The sequence below is a fragment of the Hypanus sabinus genome, chromosome 7 (genome assembly GCF_030144855.1).
Source record: "Hypanus sabinus isolate sHypSab1 chromosome 7, sHypSab1.hap1, whole genome shotgun sequence".
Taxonomy (NCBI): Eukaryota; Metazoa; Chordata; class Chondrichthyes; order Myliobatiformes; family Dasyatidae; genus Hypanus; species Hypanus sabinus.
Window position 1 is genome coordinate 30,725,156 of NC_082712.1, and position 21,304 is coordinate 30,746,459.

The 21,304-nt window shown below is 41.5% G+C and overlaps 1 protein-coding gene across 4 annotated transcripts in view; it reads right to left on the reverse strand.

The window, feature by feature from the left end:
• Positions 1 to 719: 719 nt before the first annotated feature.
• irf2b (interferon regulatory factor 2b) overlaps positions 720 to 21,304 on the reverse strand; it is a 63,999-nt gene continuing 43,414 nt past the window's right edge. For 3 of the 4 annotated variants that reach the window (XM_059974353.1, XM_059974354.1, XM_059974355.1), the window contains 7 exons: positions 18,957 to 19,056; positions 14,468 to 14,644; positions 8,333 to 8,379; positions 7,187 to 7,313; positions 5,741 to 5,905; positions 3,202 to 3,245; positions 720 to 1,921 (listed from right to left, as the gene is read on the reverse strand). In XM_059974353.1, coding sequence (XP_059830336.1) covers positions 1,595 to 1,921; positions 3,202 to 3,245; positions 5,741 to 5,905; positions 7,187 to 7,313; positions 8,333 to 8,379; positions 14,468 to 14,644; positions 18,957 to 19,056 — 987 coding nt within the window. In that variant the 3' untranslated portion in view covers positions 720 to 1,594. Of the gene's footprint in view, positions 1,922 to 3,201; positions 3,246 to 5,740; positions 5,906 to 7,186; positions 7,314 to 8,332; positions 8,380 to 14,467; positions 14,645 to 18,956; positions 19,057 to 21,159; positions 21,262 to 21,304 lie in introns of all 4 variants that reach the window. The other variant, XM_059974357.1, reaches the window with a different exon arrangement.

The window sequence follows — 21,304 nt, forward strand, 5'->3', positions numbered from 1 at the left end:
TGGACAAGGCTTATATGAGGGGCCGTAATTTTAAGGTGATTGGAGGAAAGTTTAGGAGAGCTGTCAGAGGTAAGCTTTTCACACTGAGAGAGGTGGGTACATGGAACGCATTGCCCAGGGTGTTGGTAGAGGTTGATACATTAGGAACATTTTAAACAATTTAAAATAGGCACATGGATGATTTAAAAAAATGGAGGGCAACTTAGGACGGAAGGGTCAGATTGATCTTAGAGTAGGTTAAATGGTCACAACAACAACGAGGGCTGAATGGCCTGTGCTGTTCTGTCATGTTCTGTGTTCAAAGAGTGCATTAATACTCAACATAGCTCCCCAGGCATGCTTACAAATATCAACCACATTATATATTCAGGGAGATTGAGGTACATTAGGGAGGCATGGTAATGTAGTGGTTAGCACGACGCTCTGCAGTACGGATGACCAGACCCAACTCTGCCTGTAAGGAGTTTGTATGTTCTCCCCGTGACCTTGTGGGTTTTCTCTGGGTCCTTCAGTTTCCTCCCAGAAACCAAAGTCATTCCGGATGGTTAGGTTAATTGGTCATTGTAAGTTGTCCTGTGATTAGGCTAGGGTTAAATCAGGGGATTACTGGGCAGCACAGCTCGAAGGCCAGAAAGGCCTATTCACACTGTATCTCAGTAAATTAATTAATTAACAATTAAATCGGTAGTATGATGATGAGTCATACATCTAGTCAGTGATGTAGAGGCTACATTTTATTGGATAGTTTGTAATTACTACAAATTTGTAAAAAAATTAACGATTTACCACAGATACTTATGTAGATAAAATCAGAACAGAAACAACAAACATACTTTGGTAAAAAAGATAAAGATTTATGTTCACTTCAGAATTCAATTACCCTGAATAAAATAATCCCTTTACATATGATAAAAAAAATAAAAAGCTGGCTTTAGAAAAAGACTAAATCCTTTTTATCTAGGCAATTTATTTTGCACACCGCCAATTGTAATTTTCTGCTTGAGCAAAGAAAACCAGTGAAAGCAGGCATTAGATTAGGCCGTAAACTCCGAACCACAATAATCTTTAAATTCTAAATGCATGTATTTGCCATTAATGTGACAGCTTTAAGTGCTAAACTAGATTTAAGGTGCAAAAAGCAGGCCACAACATCCCATTCTTCCTGTGCTACTTACATATTCACATTCAAAGATTTTTAAAAATTTACACACTGTCAAAGCAGTTCACATTCCTTCCCCTGCTGCAGTCAGGTTTCATAGGCAAAATGAGTTATTTTTTTCATACTGGTCCCATTCTGAGTGCTCAGATATGTGTCCTTGGCTAAGGCAGAGCCCAGCCATTTTCTTCTTTTGTTTCAGAAAAACAAGTGCAACAGGAAAACCTAAAGAAATAAAATAGTTCAAAAATCTGTAGTCCTGAGTTAAAAATGAGGAACTGGACATGGCAGTTGAAGTCAAGTCGATTTCCAGTTCTCCAGCACGTTTTCATGTTAATTATGTTTAAGGCCTTGAAGGTCCATCCATGATACAGTGCAGCTTCAGCCCAGCAAAGGCCTCACCAGATCAAGGAGACATTACTCAGAACAAGCAGTGGTTCAGCAACTCTTGCCTCTGGTCAAGTCTGATGTCTTCATGATGACAGAGGCGCGGTTCTCAGCCATGCGATGCTTTAAGGAGGATTGTTGCGATGGCACAGGCAATGTAGAGGTCTTAGCTGACAGGCTGGTGCATGTGACAGAGGTGAAAGAGGGTGACGCATCACATCCGTTGGTCAGAAATTGGATACTGGAGATGCTGGGAGTCACGGAAGGCACTGTGGTTGGGAAAAATGCACTGTTTACTCCCACGTTGCTCAGAAACTCCTTCCCTTCGATGTTGCTCTGTTGCCATTGTGTCTGGTCTTGGTGTGTGCTGTCAGTTATCTGAACAAACAGAAAGAAAGAAAGGTGAATTTGTCTTCTGCAAAGATGGAGAAGCACATCTTTGGTCCCTGGACTTGATGTGTGAGGGAGAATTGTACTCTCCCTAGATGTTCTATCCCACCAAGTTCACCACAATAGCCAGCATTCTCACATCAATTTAGTAATGACAGCCAAAGACAAGTATCTGCAATACACTTTCTAAACCTGATGCTGTAACCATCACAAACGAGAGGGCAGGCAGGGTTTTTTTCTGTGGTAAAGTGAAAGCTGTTATGACTTCAGGTGATATAAAATTGTTTCCATGCACAAAGGGCTTCCAACATCCTGGCCCTCTCTACCAGATCATCACTCGTGAACCCAGCTAGCAACTTGGGATGAACCTCTTCTCATGGGCACTGGTGAGAGAGAGCAGAACCTGCCACCACAAGAACTACTTGAGGTAAGATGAATTGATGAGCTTATGGAGACATTGGGCATGCTCCTGGGGGAGAAATGACTTGAAGGGATGAGATAACTCAGGGTGGGAGGAGTCTTATGCAAAGACCTGTTGGGGTAGTCAGTCAGTTTCTTTACTGTAACAACTAATCTATATCAACATTGACCTTTAGAAGTTGGTTTGCCCTGGTCTCTGTTTAGTAATAGACAAGGCACTAGTCTGTAAATGAAATGCTCCTGACGTTTTCATTATTTCAATCTCTGGATGACATTAAATAGGCCTGGACTTCACAAAAACTTCTCTTCATCAACTTCAACCAGGAAAAGCTCTCTTTTGATATTATGTGGAGCTCACTATAGATTTTAATGTACAAATGAACAGCTACATTCATGAATCCCATGTTCTGTAGCTGAAGGGGGCATGGGCCTGAGGATTGAACCACTAGTGCTATAGTGATGAAAATATTGAGAGACCTGGATGAAACACTTCACAATTCATCAGCCTCCCCTTTCCACTCCTCTAACTAACATAATGTCAGCCCCTGCCCCTGAAAATATTATTTACCATGGGTAACACCATGGAAAAATAATCTAATAGAACACAAACCAGGCTTTCAGTAAAAATGATCAAACCTGTATAAGGTATTGAGAGCTGGAGATAGGCTGGTGATGAAACAGCCAAGCCTGGCATTTGAAATATCGCTACTTCAGCGGGCTCAGGTTTGAACAGTGCAGGGAACTGTTTATTTGCAAGGACTTCAGGAGCTTTGGCAAGGTCAATCAGCATTCATAAAACAGCAAACTCCTTTTTTTTTAGACTACAAAGCAACATGTTATTTACTGACCTCATCATGTTCTGCATCGGTTGCAACACTGTCCGTTTCACTTTCTATTGGACAAACAAAAGTGAAAATTAGTCTAAAGGGAGGTTAACATCACCATTTGGTAAAAGCCCTTCATTTCCATCAAATTGATCCTCTGCAATATCTTTTAGCAGCCAGAGCTCTTCTACTGCTGCCATTTACCTCCATTAAGCAAGAAGTGTCCTGTCAGGCTCAGTCAACCTGCAATGGGTCACTCTTTCCAATTAGAAGTTAAACTTTAACTTCTAAGAGGAACATTAACAAGGTAATCACACACATGGCGTAGAATCTTGCAATACTATTTAAAATCCACCACCTGACCAGTTTTCAACCAGAATATTTTCATGTACAGTTGATACATTTGGGATTTCTGATCAATCTTACCCCACCACTAGATTCACCTAAGAGTCTCCAGGACATTGCTAGAAGTAACCAGGGTCTGGCGGGATACTCTTCTAGGAGCTAGCAAAGACTTGATAGGGTGAATGGCCTTTTATCATTCAATAAAATTCAGCCAAGGTCACCTACAACCTATTTCCATCACCTCTCCTAAGTAGCTGAATTAATGTATCTGAATAAATTTCTGGTCTCCTGATCTTTCCAAGTTTAATTGCTCCACCATCAGTGGCTGTGTCTTTAGCTTCCATTCCCCCCCCCCAATCTGGACCCCTCCCTAAACTTCTAACCCCACCACCCATACTTCTTTTGGAAGTTCCTTAAAATCAACCTCCTTGACCAAGCCTTGGGCCATCTTCCACAATATTCTCTTGTGTGCCAACTGCTCATTGGGTCAGGTAGGATATTACAAGCTTATTATAGATTTTACCCATTACTTAGGATCAGGAGGGGACTGGCTAAAAGAGTGGTGAAGCAGATTCAATAATAACCTTCAAGAAGGAATTAGAATAATGTCTGAAGAGGAAAGGTCAATGGAGAAATAACAGGAGCAAAGGGCGAATGACTTAGCTAGTTCAAAAGGCCAAACGCAGTACTCTTCTATGTATATTCAAAACACATCTTTTCCCTCCTGATTTGATACCATCCCCATTCTTGTTGAAGGAGAAACCATTTCCATTTTGACTTCAGTGGCATTGAGCAAGGCTATATCAAATCTACTTTGAAGCCTAAGGTTCTTTACTTGATAACAGTCGATTCATAGTTCAGTTACGCTGCCTGCAAAATATTTACTCCCTAAGTTTAAGTCAACATTCCTGTGGCTTACCAAACCACCTTAGTTCATTATACAGGAGTTCTCCACACCCATCAAACATATAACTGGAATTGGAATTGCTTTATTGTTGGCACATTTAACAAGATACAGTGAAAAGCTTGTCTTGCATACTGTTCATATCGAACAAATCATTAGACTGTGCATTGAGGTAGAACAAGATAAACAATAACCGAATGCAGAATAAATTACATTTATAAAATAAATTAAATTTTTATAAATTATAAACTGCAGAGAAAATGCAGTGCAAGTAGGCAATAAGGTGCAAAATTAGGTCAAGAGTCTGTTTTATCCCAACATTTAATTGTCTTAGAACAGCCAGGTAGATGCAGACCTTGACGTGGAGTGTATTGGCATGAGAATCAGAGATCTCAAGGCAATGATTCAGGTCTTTGGTTTACTCTGTATTTCTATTCCCTGCTGGTAACATTCAGAAGAGAAATGCATTAATGCTAGAAAAGGAAACCCTTGCCGGGAGTCAGAGTAGGAGTGTATGCCTTTTTAAGGTAGTTTTTCAGTGGAGCAGAGATATAGTGAAGCAAATGGCTGCTTTTGATGCTGTATACGTGTTTCTATTCCACCTTCTTTCTTCCTTTAGAATTGATCCCAGCCTTTCAGTGTCCTTTCCATTAACATCAAAAGACAGCAGACCAGAAGCTCAATCACATGGTGGAACAAACCACACACACACACACACACACAATGCTGCAGGAACTCAGCAGGCCAGGCAGCATGATGGATCTGGACTGATCTTATCTCTCCCCCTCAATGTGGCTGCTCCTCTCAAAGCCTCCCCGTCGGTCCTGATGAAGGGTCTCAGCCTGAAGTGTCAACTGTACTCTTTTCCGTAGATGATGCCTGGCCTGCTGAGTTCCTCCAGCATTTTGTCTGTGTTGGTTTGGATTTCCAGCATCTGCAGATTTTCTCCTGCTTGTGGAACCTTTAATAAGTGAAAGCTAGGGAGCATGCTCAACAAGAACAAAAACATCTTGGTGTCACTTGTGATTAACTAACTCAGGACTGGCTGTTGATTAAAATTCAGTGTGTTCCCCCATCCTGCCTATGGGAAAACCTGCCCACCAGATCCAACAACTTTCTCTTCTTCTTTTAGCAACCCATCAGTGTTTTGACCTTCTCTTATACAGGTCTATCAGGGCCATCAGCAGAATGCAGATGGACTACAACATTTGCAGAGGCAGAGACATGCTGTAGCATTCTGTTCAAGGATCACAAATCTTTAGAGTGAAATGCTTGAGGCCAATGAGTAATGAGAGTATTAACTGTGAAACTAACCTGCATAGGAGGAGACCGGGGAGATCTGTAACGGGTAGAGTTGGCTGGTGCTGACTGGTTGGTCATCACATTCTGTGGTCACTTCTATCACCTGGCAGATATCTGGTGGATTGCTGACGATCATGGGTTCTTCTATTGTACCATGATGTGGAGAATACCCAAGCTCTTAAAAGGAATCACACTGTATCAGCCTGGATACGGTTGCAAGGGAAAGCCTTTGTGCAACATATGCTGACATACCCGGCAAGGAAAATCACCCGACTCCTCGAACAGTCCCCCTCCAAAATATAATACCCTTTCAAAAAATAATATCCAAAAAGCATTGAACACGATCAGGATATTTTTAACAAAATTAAATATGTCATAATAAAATTATACATTTACACAAAATAACATGTCAACACATATTCAATGCAGCTGCAGCCAATCGGAGCACACAACACCAAGCTAGCTAAACTGACCTTCCTAGTTTTATAATGTTATATGGTAAAATTTCAAATGGGAACTGTTGGTTTTTATAATAGTACAGTTAAAATCTCTAATGTGGCTTTATTTCAAGGTAATAATTTTGAATTGTAGTAGTATAAAACCTCTTTTCCCACTTTATGGGAAGCTGTCTAAGTATAGAAACAACAGAAAACCACCTGTGGTTTCCCCGGCATTATCTTTATCAAAGACTCTGGTATGCTATCACTTCTGTAAATCATGCTGAAAACATAATCAGTTTATTCATGCTAACCAGTACTGCCAGATGCACGTACAAAAACAAGGTTATTGCTCAGCATGCTATTTATCTTCTCCTAGCTGCCTCTAAACCAAACCCATAATAAAGATACATAAAAAGGATTGGTGAACTACTGACGTAGACATTGAGCTAGTAAATGCTTTCTGAAGTAATATTCAAAAATAAGATTTGAAGTCCTCAAAGTATCACTAGAATTAACAGCTGAAGTCATCTACAGTCTTTAATGTATTATTTGTATTGCTTATCTAAATAGTCATCGTGTTCATAATTGCAGCTGCAAAACAATTGTTTTGAAAGGTCAGTTCTGTTGTGAGCTTCATACTGGATGCATATCAGTGCTAGAAATCTCACCGTATGCAGGCATCCACTATAGACATGGGGAGGTAGCAGTAAACATTCTTTCTGGCCTTTTATAGCTTTACAGTGCATTTATGAATCATTCTATAGATAACAGATTTTCATCTTTTTATCCTTCACAGTGCCTGTCACTTCTTATGATAGACAGCCAACGCAAGAGCTACGGGAACACATGACTGAGCAAAGCAGTTATCGTAAAAATGAACTGCTAGTGACCACCATATCATCTCTAAAAGAAATGGATGACTTGTTTGGTGCAGTATATTTGTCAGAAGGTTTTTGGAAACATAAAATCACCATTTAAACAATGACCCATCCCTGTGCACTGAGTATATGAGACTCACCTACAAAGTTGTCCACAGTACTGTGAACTTGTGCATCCTCTTTCACCACAATACTGGGCTTCCTGCAGAGTTCATGATTGGTTTGCAATACTTCATTTTCTTCAAAAGGAAATACTGGTGCTTTCCACTGCAAAAAAAAAAAATGCTCTTCTATTACTCAACAGCAAACATCTCAATTCCTCAGTGAGACAAGCTTCTTTCATGGAACATTTGAGGCAATCTTTGAACTGTATTTATAAAGAGCTACTTTTATGACTATGTCATTCTGCACCTAATTTCCTGTAAAATATTGTTTATTCTTTTACTGTCTAAAGATCAAGCATCATGATGTAAAAACAAAAACAAAACAGTTGACTAGTGATGATGGTTGTCAGTGAATGCGTGTGAAAAGGGAAGTACAATCTGGATACCCCTGCACTATAGATTCCCATTCCGGGCAGTAACAGGAATTTCAACAGGAAGATATTCCATTGATTTCCTCATTTACAGTGATTTTATAAGCATTTTTTGATTGCTGCAAACCCATTATATATGATAAAGACAACAATAAAAAAAATCTGGCATAATGCTTTGATAACAGCATTGCATCCATGATTAATTCAAAACAGTGAATGTGGTTTATTTACAAAAAGATTTTGCAGATGCCGTAAATCTTATTAATACACACAAAATGCTGGAGGAACTCAGCAGGTCAGGCAGCATCTAGAGAAGTCTAAAACCCTAATGAAACATGAATTGAAACCCTGATGAAATATCTCAGCCCAAAACATCAACTGTTCATTCCTCTCCATGCACAGATGCTGCCTGACCTGCTGAGTTCCTCCAGCGGTTTGTGTATTAATGGGGTTTATTTGCTCTATTCGATACATATAAACTCTTGAATTTAGAAGATATTCTTGCTCTAGAATATTAACAAAGCCAGCTACCTCAATAAAACCATTGCCAGTTCATAACAAACTCTGTTTCAGCTGTTCTTAGCAAAATAATCAAAATTATTCAGTGTAAGGAACGTGTAATGGCAGAAGAGGCATGCTGACTGTAGCATTTTTTTCTGAATGCCATGATAGATTAAGATTAGCTTCCTGATCTCTTCATGGACTCATATATAAGTTCTACCGAGTTACAAGGAAGTAAAACATTATTCACCTTAGCTGTTTTGCACTGTTCTTCCTTTTCCACCTTTGCTTTCTTTCCTGTGAAGAAAATTTTCAAGTTTCAGAACAAAAATGTGCAGTGTTGGAGGACTTCATCTCAGTCACAACTGTTGTGTATTTAATCTATCAGTAATATTTGAGTAATATTATAAATACGTTGTTTGATTAAACACTTATTGTTGTTCACATAATTCGTTATGAGTTATGTATAAAAGTACATAAATGGCATGACGCCACTATGTCATATGCTCGTGCCTCACTAAATGAGATGAAGTGTACACGTTATCCTGGTCTCCCCATGTTTTGCTTTCAATTAGCTTTGTTTTGGACTTACAAATCATAACAGTCGTGACGAACAAGTTGTGCTTCGGGTCATTGTCCTGCTGAAAGATGAACTTCATTCTCAGTTTAAGCTTCCTGGCAAAGGCCAGCAGGTTTTTATCCAGAATCTCTCGTATTTAGCAGCATTCATCTTCCCACCAATCCTAACCAGATTTCTAGAGCCTGCTGCTGAAAAGCATCCTCATAGGACAATGCTACCTCCACCATATTTTACAGTAGGGATGGTGTTACTTGGCTGATGCACAGAATTAGATTTACACCTCACGAACCATTTAGTGCTGAGGCCAAAAATTTCCTCTTTAGTCTCATCCAAACATAAGGCCTTCCTCCACTTCTTTACTGTATCTTCTATGTGGCAGTTCGCAAAGTCTTTATGGGCATGATAAACGTTTTTGTTTAGCCAAGGCTTCTTCCTTGCCACTCTTCCATAAATAGCCATTTTGTGCAAGGCCTTAGAAATTGTGAAGCCATGAACTTCATCTCCAGTTGCAGCCACTGAATTCTGCAGCTCACTCACAGTGCCTGTTGGCATCATATTGGCCTCTCATACAAGTGCCATTCTTCTTCAGTGACTCACTTTAGAGGGGCAGCCTAAACTAGGCAGTGTAGCTGTTGTTTTATATTTTTTCCACTTTTTTAATAGGGTCTTTTAGAGGCTTTTGGATAGGTACATGGAGCTTAGAAAAATAGAGGGCTATAGGTAAGCCTAGTAATTTTTAAGGTAAAGACGTGTTTGGCACAACTTTGTGGGCCAAAAGGCCTGTATTGTGCTGCAGGTTTTCAAAGTTTTTCACTGAGCTCCAAGGTATGTTCAGGGCCCTTGAGATAGTCTCATACCCTTCCCCAGATTTGTGCTTCTCTATTATCATTTCCCTACTTTGCCTTGAATGCTCTTTTGTCTTCAATTTGGTTTGGTCTGTTGAAAATCTACCATACTGTTGGACCTTACAGAGAGAGGAGGTATTTATTCAGCTGATCCTCCAATTTTCTACATCTACAAATTGGGTGAGTCGGTAAGGTAATATATAGTACTACACCCAAGGCATAATAATTACAAAGGGGATGAATACTTCTTCAGCCTCATAACTTTGGTTTTTAATTTTTAGTAAACTGGTGACAGGTTTTCTAATTTTTCTTTGGATTTAATATGATGCACAATATTTTGTAGATTCGCTGAAAAAATCCTACTGCAAACCAAATTTAGAAAATGAGACCGTATAGCGTGAAAATAGTTGTGGGGGCTGAGTACTTCTTTAAGGCACCGTATATAAAGAGCAGATCAGCAGGCAAAAATAAATGGACTGCACAGGGAAGAGAAACAGATATAAAGTTAAGTCCAAGTATCAAAAAGAGCACTAATCAGCGTTCTGTTGATGTAAAATCTGATAGCGACGAGGGTGATACAGAACTAGTTAGCAATGAGATGTGCAATGTAAAAAACAAACAGGAGACAAGCAATATGGTTACGCCAGAAGTAAACCACAACTTAATTAAAAAGAAATTGGATACTTGCTCGGCTGTTTCAGCCATTCCACAAAATGAGTTTGAATGGCAGTTCAATGACACTAACCTAAGGCCTGAAAATATCCAACCACGAACTTATGTTGGAGAAAAAAAATAACTCCTATGGGAATGGCCTTCGTTAACAGTGAAATACAACAACCAACAAGCCACATTGGACTTGTATGTGATAAAAACAGGAACGCCAGCATTTGGATTTCCTCAAACCCAATCTCGCAAGAAGTATGCGGGATAAAGAACTGAGACAAATTGAGGACTTCTCAAACAAGGAGGTTCAATATTTCACTCCTGGACAAGCAGTCCTGATGAGGGACTACAGAGGTGATCAACAGTGGGTACATAGGAAGATTAAGGGCAGAACTGCACCACAATCCTACACAGTGGAGATTGCATCCGATGTCATCTGGAGATGACACATCGATTAGCTGAGGAGAGCAGAGTCAATCGTTCAAGAAGAAAGGTGGCCAGAGCAGTCAGAACTACTTCCTGCAGTCCCAGAGTCAACTCCTACAAACGCCATGGAGAAGGCCCTAGAATGCGAGATTATTTCACAGCCACAAGTCTAACCTACCAAGCAGAGTGACGTCCACCCCCCTTGTCAGGAAAGACGTTATTGTACGAGAGTAAGGATTTCTCCACAGGGATTAAATCTTTAGGTCTGTGTGGGACAATTTAAAATTTCTGTGGTGGATGTGTATATAGTGGTTATATATGTGTATAGTAGTGTGTGTGTGTGTGTGTGTGTGTGTGTGTGTGTGTGTGTGTGTGCTATATATTGAGTTAGGTTGCATTCTATATTGAGTTGAAGTTCATAGCTACATAGGGAGGAGTGTTGTGTATTTAATGTTTCAGTAATATTGTAATTACATTGTTTTATTAAGATTTTTTGTTGTTTACATAAATCATTATGTGTTATATGTAAAAGTAAGTAAAGGCATACACCATTGCACCATATCATATGTGCACGCTACGTTAGGTAAAGAAATGAAGCATATACATTCTCCCAGTCTCCACGTGTTTTTCTTTCCATTAGTTATATGTTTTGGCATTACAAAACATAACAAGAAGCCTGACTTTCGAAGATCAATTGAATTATTCAGATTGGGTATGTGTTAGCAATTGCAGAAACATCCAGCTTTCCTAAATCGTGTATTGAAGAAATTAGGAAATTTAACATCAAGAGAAGTTTTTGATTTTTTTAAAATTTAGGACTACAGTGTTGAACATGTCCTTCCTGCCCAACAAGCAACATTGACCAGCAACCCACCTATTTAAAACTAGCCTAATCACCGGACAATTTATAATGACCAATTAATCTACTAACTTGTACGTCTTTGGACTGTCGGAGGAAACTAGAGGACCTGGTGGAAACCCACAGGGTCACAGTGAGAATACACAAACTCCTCACAGGTGACGCTAGAATTGAACTCCAAACTCCGAAATGCCCTAGATATCATAGCATTCTGCTAAACCGCTATGCTACCGCGGCACCCCAAAGTCATTAAAGCATCTAAAATGTTTTTTTAAAACAGTGCCTTTAATTGGCAAATATAATACTCAGTTTCAATTGGATAATTGTTCATGGCTGTCATTCATTTAATCATGGCCACCATTACATAGGGTCTTGGTGTGACCAGACACATCTGGATTATTGTATACAATTCTGGTACACAGAGTGCAGCAGAGATACACAAGAACTTGGGCATTTAAAGATCCAGGTGGCATCTAAAGAGGAAAATGGACAGCATCAACTGTCACTTTCTTTCCATGGATGCTGTCTGACCCACTGAGATCCTCCAGTGTCTTTGTGTGTGGATCCTGGGACAGCAGATTTACCTCATGAGGGGAAATTGAGCATCATAGCCCCAAATTCTCTGGAGTTTAGAAGACACTGCATTGAACTTATTTCTGAATTATTTCCAGGAACTTACAGGTTGGATGCAGGGTGATTGTTCTCCCTGGCTGAGGAATCGCAGCCTCAGAATAACTGCCTCACTCAGTAACTGAGTCAGCAAACCAGAGGTAGAAAGCCAAAAGGATGAAGGACCAAACTCAGCGAGTCCAGAGCTAGAGACCCAAAGGCTGGGTACGGGGCCCAGGAACTGCAGGCTGGAGGCAGGATATCCAAGAGTCTGGGCCTAAGGACTGGAAGCCTGGAGGGGGCCTGTCTGTGTGTGTGTGTGTGTGTGTGTGTGGGTGGGGGAAAGGGGGAGGGCTGCGAAAGGGGCTTATTTAGCTGTTGTTGCAATTTTGTTCTGTTGCTGATGCTGCTGCTTGTGTTATTTGGCTCATCATTATGGCCTCGTTGTCTTGGTGCTAGAATGAGTGGTGACACTTACAGGTCTCTCCGAGCACATCCTTGGGTGTGTTTATGCTATCGATGTACTTCACTGTATGCTTTGATGTACCTGAGGTAAATCTGAACTTGAATCTGGAGAGTTGTAGAGGCTCAGTCACTGAGTTGATTTAAATACAGATGAATAACGTTTTGGATATTTACAATATCAAATGACATGAAGATGGCACAGTGAGTGGTGTTTAGTCAGATTGGCCATGATTCTGATGAATACTAGAGCAGGCTCAAAAGAGCCAAATAGCTTCTATCATTATGTTCTTATTATGACTAGAGTTGCAACACAAAGACAACATTGTTTCTTAAAAGCATTTCCAGACTCACAGAATGGAAGAATTTTCATGGAAAATGTTGAAAGGGATTTGATCCAAATTAATACACGCAGCAATGCACACAAACTATTAATGTAAACAGGCTGACGTTAAGCTATGATTAAAGGTCTGAAAATCACTAGTCAGTTTAAAGATCAATGAAATAAAACCTACAGATATAACTTAAACATAAACACACGAGATTCTGCAGATACTGGAAATCCAGGGCAACACAAAATGCTGGAGGAACTCAGCAGGTCAGGCTCTGGAAAGGAATGAACAGTTGACATATCGACCCGAGACCCTTCTTCAGGATGGGAAAGGAAGGAGGAAGATGCTAGAATAAAAAGATAGGGGGATAGGAAGGAGGACTAGCTAGGTGAATTTAATTTAAACAGTTGCGTGCAGAAGTACATGGGTCCTGCAAAAATATATTAATGGAGGTGAAGAGTATGAATGCCACCACAGTTCATCAATACAATTAAATGCTCTTTATATAAGCACAATTGATAATGGACAATATTCAGGATTGTTATTGATGATCCTTCAACAACCCCAATATCTGATCAGCTTTACCCAGGGCATTGAGCAATGCAACAATTGATACAGTTTTTGTCAACCAGGACTCCACATCACTTTCTATTTCCATCCCTTTACTTTCTTCTTCATTTTTCAGCCATATGGTTATATGGTTATATATGAAATGCTTTCAATTTCTTTACATTGAACTTCATTTGCCACCAGTCTGCCCTGTTCTCAAATATTTTCAAATCCCTGAAACAGCCTACCTTGCTTTGCTTTGCAACTTACACAGAATTGTACAGGCTGCATTTATTGCAACAGGCCACTAAAAAGGGTAAGTTTAAGAGGAGTCCGCATAGAAATTTGTGCTAAAGTTGTTGACGGGGCAGGATTAGCACCACGATGTAAGCTGTGGGGTCAATTCCTGCTGCTCTCTGTAAGGAGCTTGTACATTCTCCCCATGACCATGTAGGTTTCCTCCCGATGCTCTGGTTTCCTCCCACAGACCAAAGATGCAAGGATTAGGGCCAGTGAGTTGTAGGCATGCTGTGTTGGCACCAGAAGCATGCTAACCCTTGCGGGCTGCCCAGCACAATCCTCACTGCTTTATTTTAGCGCAACTGGCACATTTCACTGTATGCTTCAACGTAAATGTGACAAAGAAAGCTAATCTTCAGAAAGCCTTTCAACATTCCTCTTCCTACCACCTTTCCCCAATGTCCTTCACAACACCTGCTGAACCTAGTTACCCAGGGATATTAAACAGATAGCACAAACACACTCAGGAGAAAAGAATGCCTTCCTGAAGAGAGAGGCCGTTGAAACACTTGATAAGAAGGCAGGTATACATTGATTAATGAACAAAAGATGACTTGTTGGGATCGAGCTAACCACTCTTGTTGTTGGAAATATGCTGGTTTATGGCCGAATATAAAGCAGTGACTCTGAGAACGTCATCAATTTCAGAATCCAGATGGGAGCTATAAACCATTAAAATGTAAAGCTTCACACGTACAAACTTAATCCCCTGATTTCATTCCAGTAAATTGCTTTGAAAACCGTTCTTTAATTCAAGTACCTTTTTTATTGGGTTTTTCTGTAGCTGGTAGCATTCTGTACACTCTGTACGCATTACTCCCCTTTTTGATACTTTTATCCTTTACTTCCTCTATGTCAGGTAATGAATTCATGGCACAGCGGAAGTTCGCCTTCCATGTCTTGGGGTCAGGTTTGTCAACACCATGGTGATATTTTCCTGTCGATACACACAAAAACACAAGTGGAACAGTGTTCAGCATCTGTGATTTTTAAAAATCTATTGCATATACATCATTTAAAGGTTCAAAGTTCAGGGGTTCAAAGTAAATTTATTTTCAAAGTATGTTTATGTTGACATATACTACCCTGAGATTCATTTTCTTGCAGGCATTCACAGTAGAACAAAAAAAGGGGCCCTGTCGGGTCTGTGATCGACAGCTGCGGTTCTATTCAGGGGTGAGTTCCTGCTTCTGGACTTGGCTAACCGGCTGTTTGCGATATCTTCAGGAGCGGCCTGGAAGATGCGCGCGCTCAGGCTGTTGCTTCAGGGCGGACGACTCATTTCCTCGCCAGTGCCGCCAACCGGAATGTGGCGGTGATCGGAACATCAGGACAGTGATGCGGCTGCTTGGAGGCTTCTTTTCTCTCCAGTGGGGACAATCTGGAATCTGCTGCTTCTCGAAGTCAGGTGCGCTCGAGTAGGCGTTTCTTCATTACGCAATATCGAAGCAGCGATCTGTTGGTGCAAAGAGTGACACCTCTCTGCCCATTGTTAGCGAGACAGAGCCTGTGCCACGTCAAAGTGCTGGGTTAATGACGATAGTTTTTTGTTGGGCTGCAGATCAAGGGCTCAATGGGGGCTTGCTATTTGTTTGCTTGCTGGGTAATGGGCACTGATGTTTCCTGTAATATAGTTGTGGGGGAGGGTTGATGCTTTGCTGTTGCTTGTACATGGGATGTGGGTGGGGGCTTTAAGGTTCTAAAGTTTTTCTGTCATTCATTCTTGGGGGGGGGTTTCTTCTGTTTTGTGGATGTCTGCAAAGAGTAAGAATTTCAGGTTGTATACTGTATACATTCTCTGAGATTACATGGAACCATTGAACCATTGAAATATAATTGAATCAATGAAAAACAACACACAAAGATAGACAAACAACCAGCGTGCAAATGAAGACAAACTTTGCAATCACAAAATAAGCAAATAATGATAAAAATGAATGTAAATGATTAAGCCATGAAGATTAAAATACACAAATAATGAACTTTTACTACATATAAGCCTGAAATGTTGTAATACCATGAACACGTTTCTCCTATTGCTAATTTAATGAAGTTATTTAAGCTGTTATACAACAGCTCTCTTTCCCAATTCTGAAAAAATATTCCAGACTTATAGTAGTTGTTTCTCTTTCCAAAAATATTGCCTGACTTACTGAACATCTCCCACATTCAGAGCAATCCAAAAATAATTTCAAGTTTATTATGTTGGCTAAACTGCTAATAATCTGTTCTCTATAATTTTCTTATACATTCCCTCAAAAATGTTAACATTTCTTTTAGCAGGGGAGTCCTGCCGAAGGGTCTCGGCCCGAAACGTCAACTGTACTCTTTTCCAGAGATGCTGCCTGGCCAGCTGGTTCCTCCAGCATTTTCTGTGTTGCTTAGATTTCCAGCAACTGCAGGTTTCTCTTGTTTGAACATTTCTTCCTTTCCGATTTTATTTTCAAAGTGCGGCCATAGTTTAAAACTGCAGATCGAGGCACGACTGCACAAGCACGTGGACGTCAGCCAGTTTGAACAGCGAGAAGAGTTGAAAAGGAGACAGCAATATAGAGCAGGCGCTGGAGTGGAGAGAGACAGAGTAGGAGGGCTTTGGGTCAACGGGGCTTTGGTGGTAACAGGTCAAGGCAAGGTCAGTTATTTGTGAAGAATAGAAACAGGAAGTATGTGTGAGAGGCCGGTATTCTGTGTTGGGTGTCAGATGTAGGAAGTCCTGCAGACTCCCAGCCTCCCGGACGGCCACTTCTGAGCCAGGTGCATCGAGCTGCAGCTCCTTAGGGACCACGTTCGGGAACTGGAGATGCAGCTCGATGACCTTCCTCTGGTCAGGGAGAGTGAGGAGGTGCTGATAGGAGCAAGCGGCCTTGGGAGACAGATAAGTGGGTAACAGTCAGGAGAGGGAAGGGCAAGAGTCAGATACTGGAGAGTACCCCTGTAGCTGTCCCCCTCAACAATAAGTACTTCTGTTTGAGTACTGTTGGAGGGGCACAACCTACCTGGGGGAAGCAATAGTGGCCGTGCCTCTGGCACAGAGTCTGGCCCTGTGGCTCAGAAAGGTAGGGAAAGAAGAAGATGGCAAAAGTGGTACGGGATTCTATAGTTACGGAGTCAGACAGGCGATTCTGTGGATGCAGTAAAGAAACACAGATGGTAGCTTGCCTCCCAGGTGCCAGGGTCCAGGATGTTTCTGATCGCATCCACGATATCTTGAAGTGGGAAGGTGAACAGGCAGAGGTCGTGGTACATATTGGTACCAATGACGTAGGTAGGAAAAGGGAGGAGGTCCTGAAAACAGACTACAGGGAGTTAGGAAAGAAGTTGAGAAGCAGGACAACAAAGTTAGTAGTCTCCGGATTACTGCCTGTGCCACGTGACAGTGAGTATAGGAATAGAATGAGGTGGAGGATAAATGCGTGGCTGAGGGATTGAAGCAGGGGGCAGGGATTCAGATTTCTAGATCATTGGGACCTCTTTTGGGGCAGGTATGACCTGTACTAAAAGGACGGGTTGCACTTGAATCCCAGGGGGACCAATATCCTGGCAGAAAGGTTTGCTAAGGCTATTGGGGAGAGTTTAAACTAGAATTAGCTTACGAACTAAAGAGACGGAGGAAAGAGCAGTTGGCTCACAAATAGAGAAAGCTTGTAGACAGTGTGAGAGGGAGGATAGGCTGGTGATAGAGAAGGGACGCGCTCAGACTGATGGTTTGAGATGCGTCTATTTTAATGCAAGGAATATTGTGAACAAAGCAGATGAGCTTAGAGCGTGGATCAGTACTTGGAGATATGATGTTGTGGCAATTACAGAGACTTGGATGGCTCAGGGACAGGAATGGTTACTTCAAGTGCCGGGTTTTAGATGTTTCAGAAAGGACAGGGAAGGAGGCAAAAGAGCTGGGGGCGTCGGCTGCAGAAATGGTGGAAGACATGGAAGGATTGTCTACTAAGTCTCTGTGGATGGAAGTTAGGAACAGGAAGGGTTCAATAACTCTTCTGGGTGATTTTTATAGACTACCCAATAGTAACAGGGACATCGAGGAGCAGATAGGGAGACAGATTCTGGAAAGATGCAATAATAACAAGGTTGTCATGGAGGGAGATTTTAATTTCCCAAACATTGATTGGTGTCTCCCTAGAGCAAGGGATTTAGATGGGGTGGAGTTTGTTAGGTGTGTTCAGGAAGGTTTCCTGACACAACATATAGATAAGCCTACAAGAGGAGAGGCAGTACTTGACCTGGAATTGGGAAATGAACTTGGTCAGGTATTAGATCTCTAGGTGGGAGAGCAGTTTGGAGAAAGTGATCACAATTCTATCTCCTTTACCATAGCATTGGAGATAGGAACAGACAAGTTAGGAAAGCGTTTATTGCAGTAAGGGAAATATAAGGCTTAAGGCTATCAGGCTATCTTGGAAGCATAAATTGGGAACACATGTTCTCAGGGAAATGTATGGCAGAAATGTGGCAAATGTCCAGGGGATATTTGCGTGGAGTTCTGCATAGGTACATTCCAATGGGACAGGGAAAGGATGATAGGGTACAGGAACCCTGGTCTACAAAAGCTGTTGTAAATCTAGTCAAGAAGAAAAGAAAAGCTTACAAAAGGTTCAAAAACTGAGGTAATGATAGAGATCTCGAAGATTATAAGGCTAGCAGGAAGGAGCTTAAGAATGAAATTAGGAGAGCCAGAAGGGGCCAGGGGAAGGCCTTGGAGGACAGGATTAAGGAAAACCCCCAAGGCATTCTACAAGTATGTGAAGAGCAAGAGGTTAAGGCATGAGAGAATAGGACCAATCAAGTGTGACAGTGGAAAAGTGTATGGAACTGGAGGAGATACCACAGGTACTTAATGAATACTTTGTTTCAGTAGTCACTACAGAATAGGATCTTGGCGATTGTAGGGATGACTTAGAGTGAACAGAAAAGATTGAGCATATAGATATTAAGAATGAAGATATGCTGGAGCTTTTGGAAAGCATCAAGTTGGATAAGTCACTGGGACCAGACGAGATGTACCCCAGGCTACTGTTGGAGGTGAGGAAGGAGACTGCTGAGCCGCTGGAGTTGATGTTTCTGGCTAAGACCCTTCATCAGGATTGTCTGGAAGAATCCTGTTGACTAGCAATCCCAGCTTCCCACCAGAAGGATGCCTAGTGGTACCAGAACTACTTAAAGAAATCCATTACCGATTTTCAAAATTTTAAAAAGTAACAAACATTTGAATTAACTCCCTCCCCTTGTTCGTGTACCTGTGTGAACTGCCCAGTTTTTAAACAATGGAGCGTCCTTCTCTACATCCCATCCATGCCGAGCAGCATGCATCCAAGGAATCTGAAATATCTTCTTTTCCTGGAAAAGTCATACCATCATTAATTTAAAGACAAGAAAGGCACATCAATTGAGAAAACTACCATCAGCACCTGACAGTTGCTGGGCAATCTAATTGCCCATCTTTGACTGTGGTTCAGAAAGTAGTGGCACACTGCTTTCTGAAACAAGTGTAGTCCTTGTGCAGTTGGACATGAAATTTCAGTATTTCACCAAATGACAATGGGGGACTGATGAGATTCTTCCATCCCAGCATGCAGCTGGGAGGGGAGCTTGGATGCAATGATGTTCTATGAACCATCTACTCCAGCAGATGTCCAGGTTGGTAGATGCTTGTTGTGTCTGGGCACAACTATTTATTTTATTTATCAATTCAATAAAAAAACACACACGCGGGAGATGGCTTTAACTGTATTCACATTGTAGAGAGAGAGAGAGAGAGAATAATGTACATGCATAGACAATGGGGAGGGTCATTGCTCCAAGAGAAACTACACCTCCTCCCCCTTTAGATTAATGCAACATAAAACTGTATATGTACAAAACATTCAATTTCCCTTGTGTCAAACCATATTACAAATAAACATACTTTCACAACAACAGTCCATAACTAACTTCACAATTGTAAAGATTCAGTCTTTTGGGAGGCATACTGTTTCTTTAAGGATAGTGCCTTTGGATTTGTGGAATGGCATCAGGTTTGGCAGGTGCCTTGTCAACAATAGCTTTCTTGTCCGCCTCTGGACCTGTGGAGTGGCATCGGGTTTGATAGGTATCTTGTCTAAGACAGTGTGCTTGGCTTCCAATATCACGGTGCTGTCAGTGGCATCATCACTGTGAGGTAAGCCTGGTGACTGTAACGTGTCCGTCTTGTTGGATCCAGTCGACTCCGGTGTGTCCTTCAGCAGATCATCCAGTGTCTGGTCCACGTGACATCTCCATGTCTGACCTCCAACATCCACTGTGTACCTCAGTGCTCCAGTTTTTGTAGCTATCCTACCGGGTGTCCACTTGTCTTCTTGGTAATCAAACACTAGAATTTCCTGTCCAATCTCCAAGTTCCTTGTTGCTTCACTTGGCAACTGTGTGAACGGTTTATTCTGCACTTCCCTCTGGAAGGCTGGCTTCAGAAGGTCTATGCGAGATCTCAGATCCCTACTCATGAACAGCTTTGCTAGAGTTTGATCTGTCATCACATGAATAAAGCTCTGACACAAAAATAGGAAGTTGTCCACCTTGTGCTGTAGAGAAATGTCCTCCTTGCCCATCACTTTGATGGACTTCTTGAAGGTTTGGATAAAACCTTCAGCTAACCCATTCATTGCTGGGTGGTGGGGAGCTGACTTGAAATATCTGATGCCATTTTTCTTTATGAACTGTCAGAATACTTCTGACATGTATGGTGGTCCATTATCACTTTCAATTTGTTCTGGTAAGCCATTTCTGGCAAGATAATCCTCAGAGTGCGGACAGTCTTACAGGAGGTGGTTGACTTCCTTGGTATAAACTTCGGACATTTCAAATGAGCATCCATAGCAACCAGAAACAAGGAGTCCATGAAGGCCCAGCAAAGTCAATATATATTTTATGCCATGGTGAAAACGGCCACTCCCACATGTGTAACGGTGCTTATGGGGATGCATTTTGAATTTTCTGGCATCCCAAACAGCTTTCTGCCAAGCCTTCAATCTGTTTATCTATTCCTGGCCGCCACACGTGGCTCCGGGCCACACTCTTCATCTTGACTGTACCCAGTTGTCCTTCCTGCAAGATTTTTAAAACTCTGGTGCACAGTTTCGAGGGAACCACAACATGATATCCACACATCAATGTTCTTTGACATACTGACAGACGGTCTTGTCTCACTGAGAACTCTGTGAGAGTTACCATGAGCAGGTCATCCTTGCAAGGTGATTTCACAGACTTTTGACAATGTTGGATTATTCCTCGTTTCCCTTTGTATTTTGGAATTTGTTACCGGCAACAGCTCCACCAATATGGTGTGGAAAACTTCTGCTGGGTCAACTAGTGGAGTGGTGTCGCAGCAACAATCTTGCACTCACGTCAGTAAGACAGAAGAGCTGATCATGGACCTCAGGAAGGGTAAGACGGAGGAACACTTACCAATCCTCATAGAGGGATCAGAGGCGGAGAGAGTGAGCAGTTTCAAGTTTCTGCGTGTCAAGATCTCTGAGGATCTAACCCGGTCCCAACATATTGATGCAGCTAGAAAGAAGGCAAGACAGCAACTATACATCATTAGGAGTTT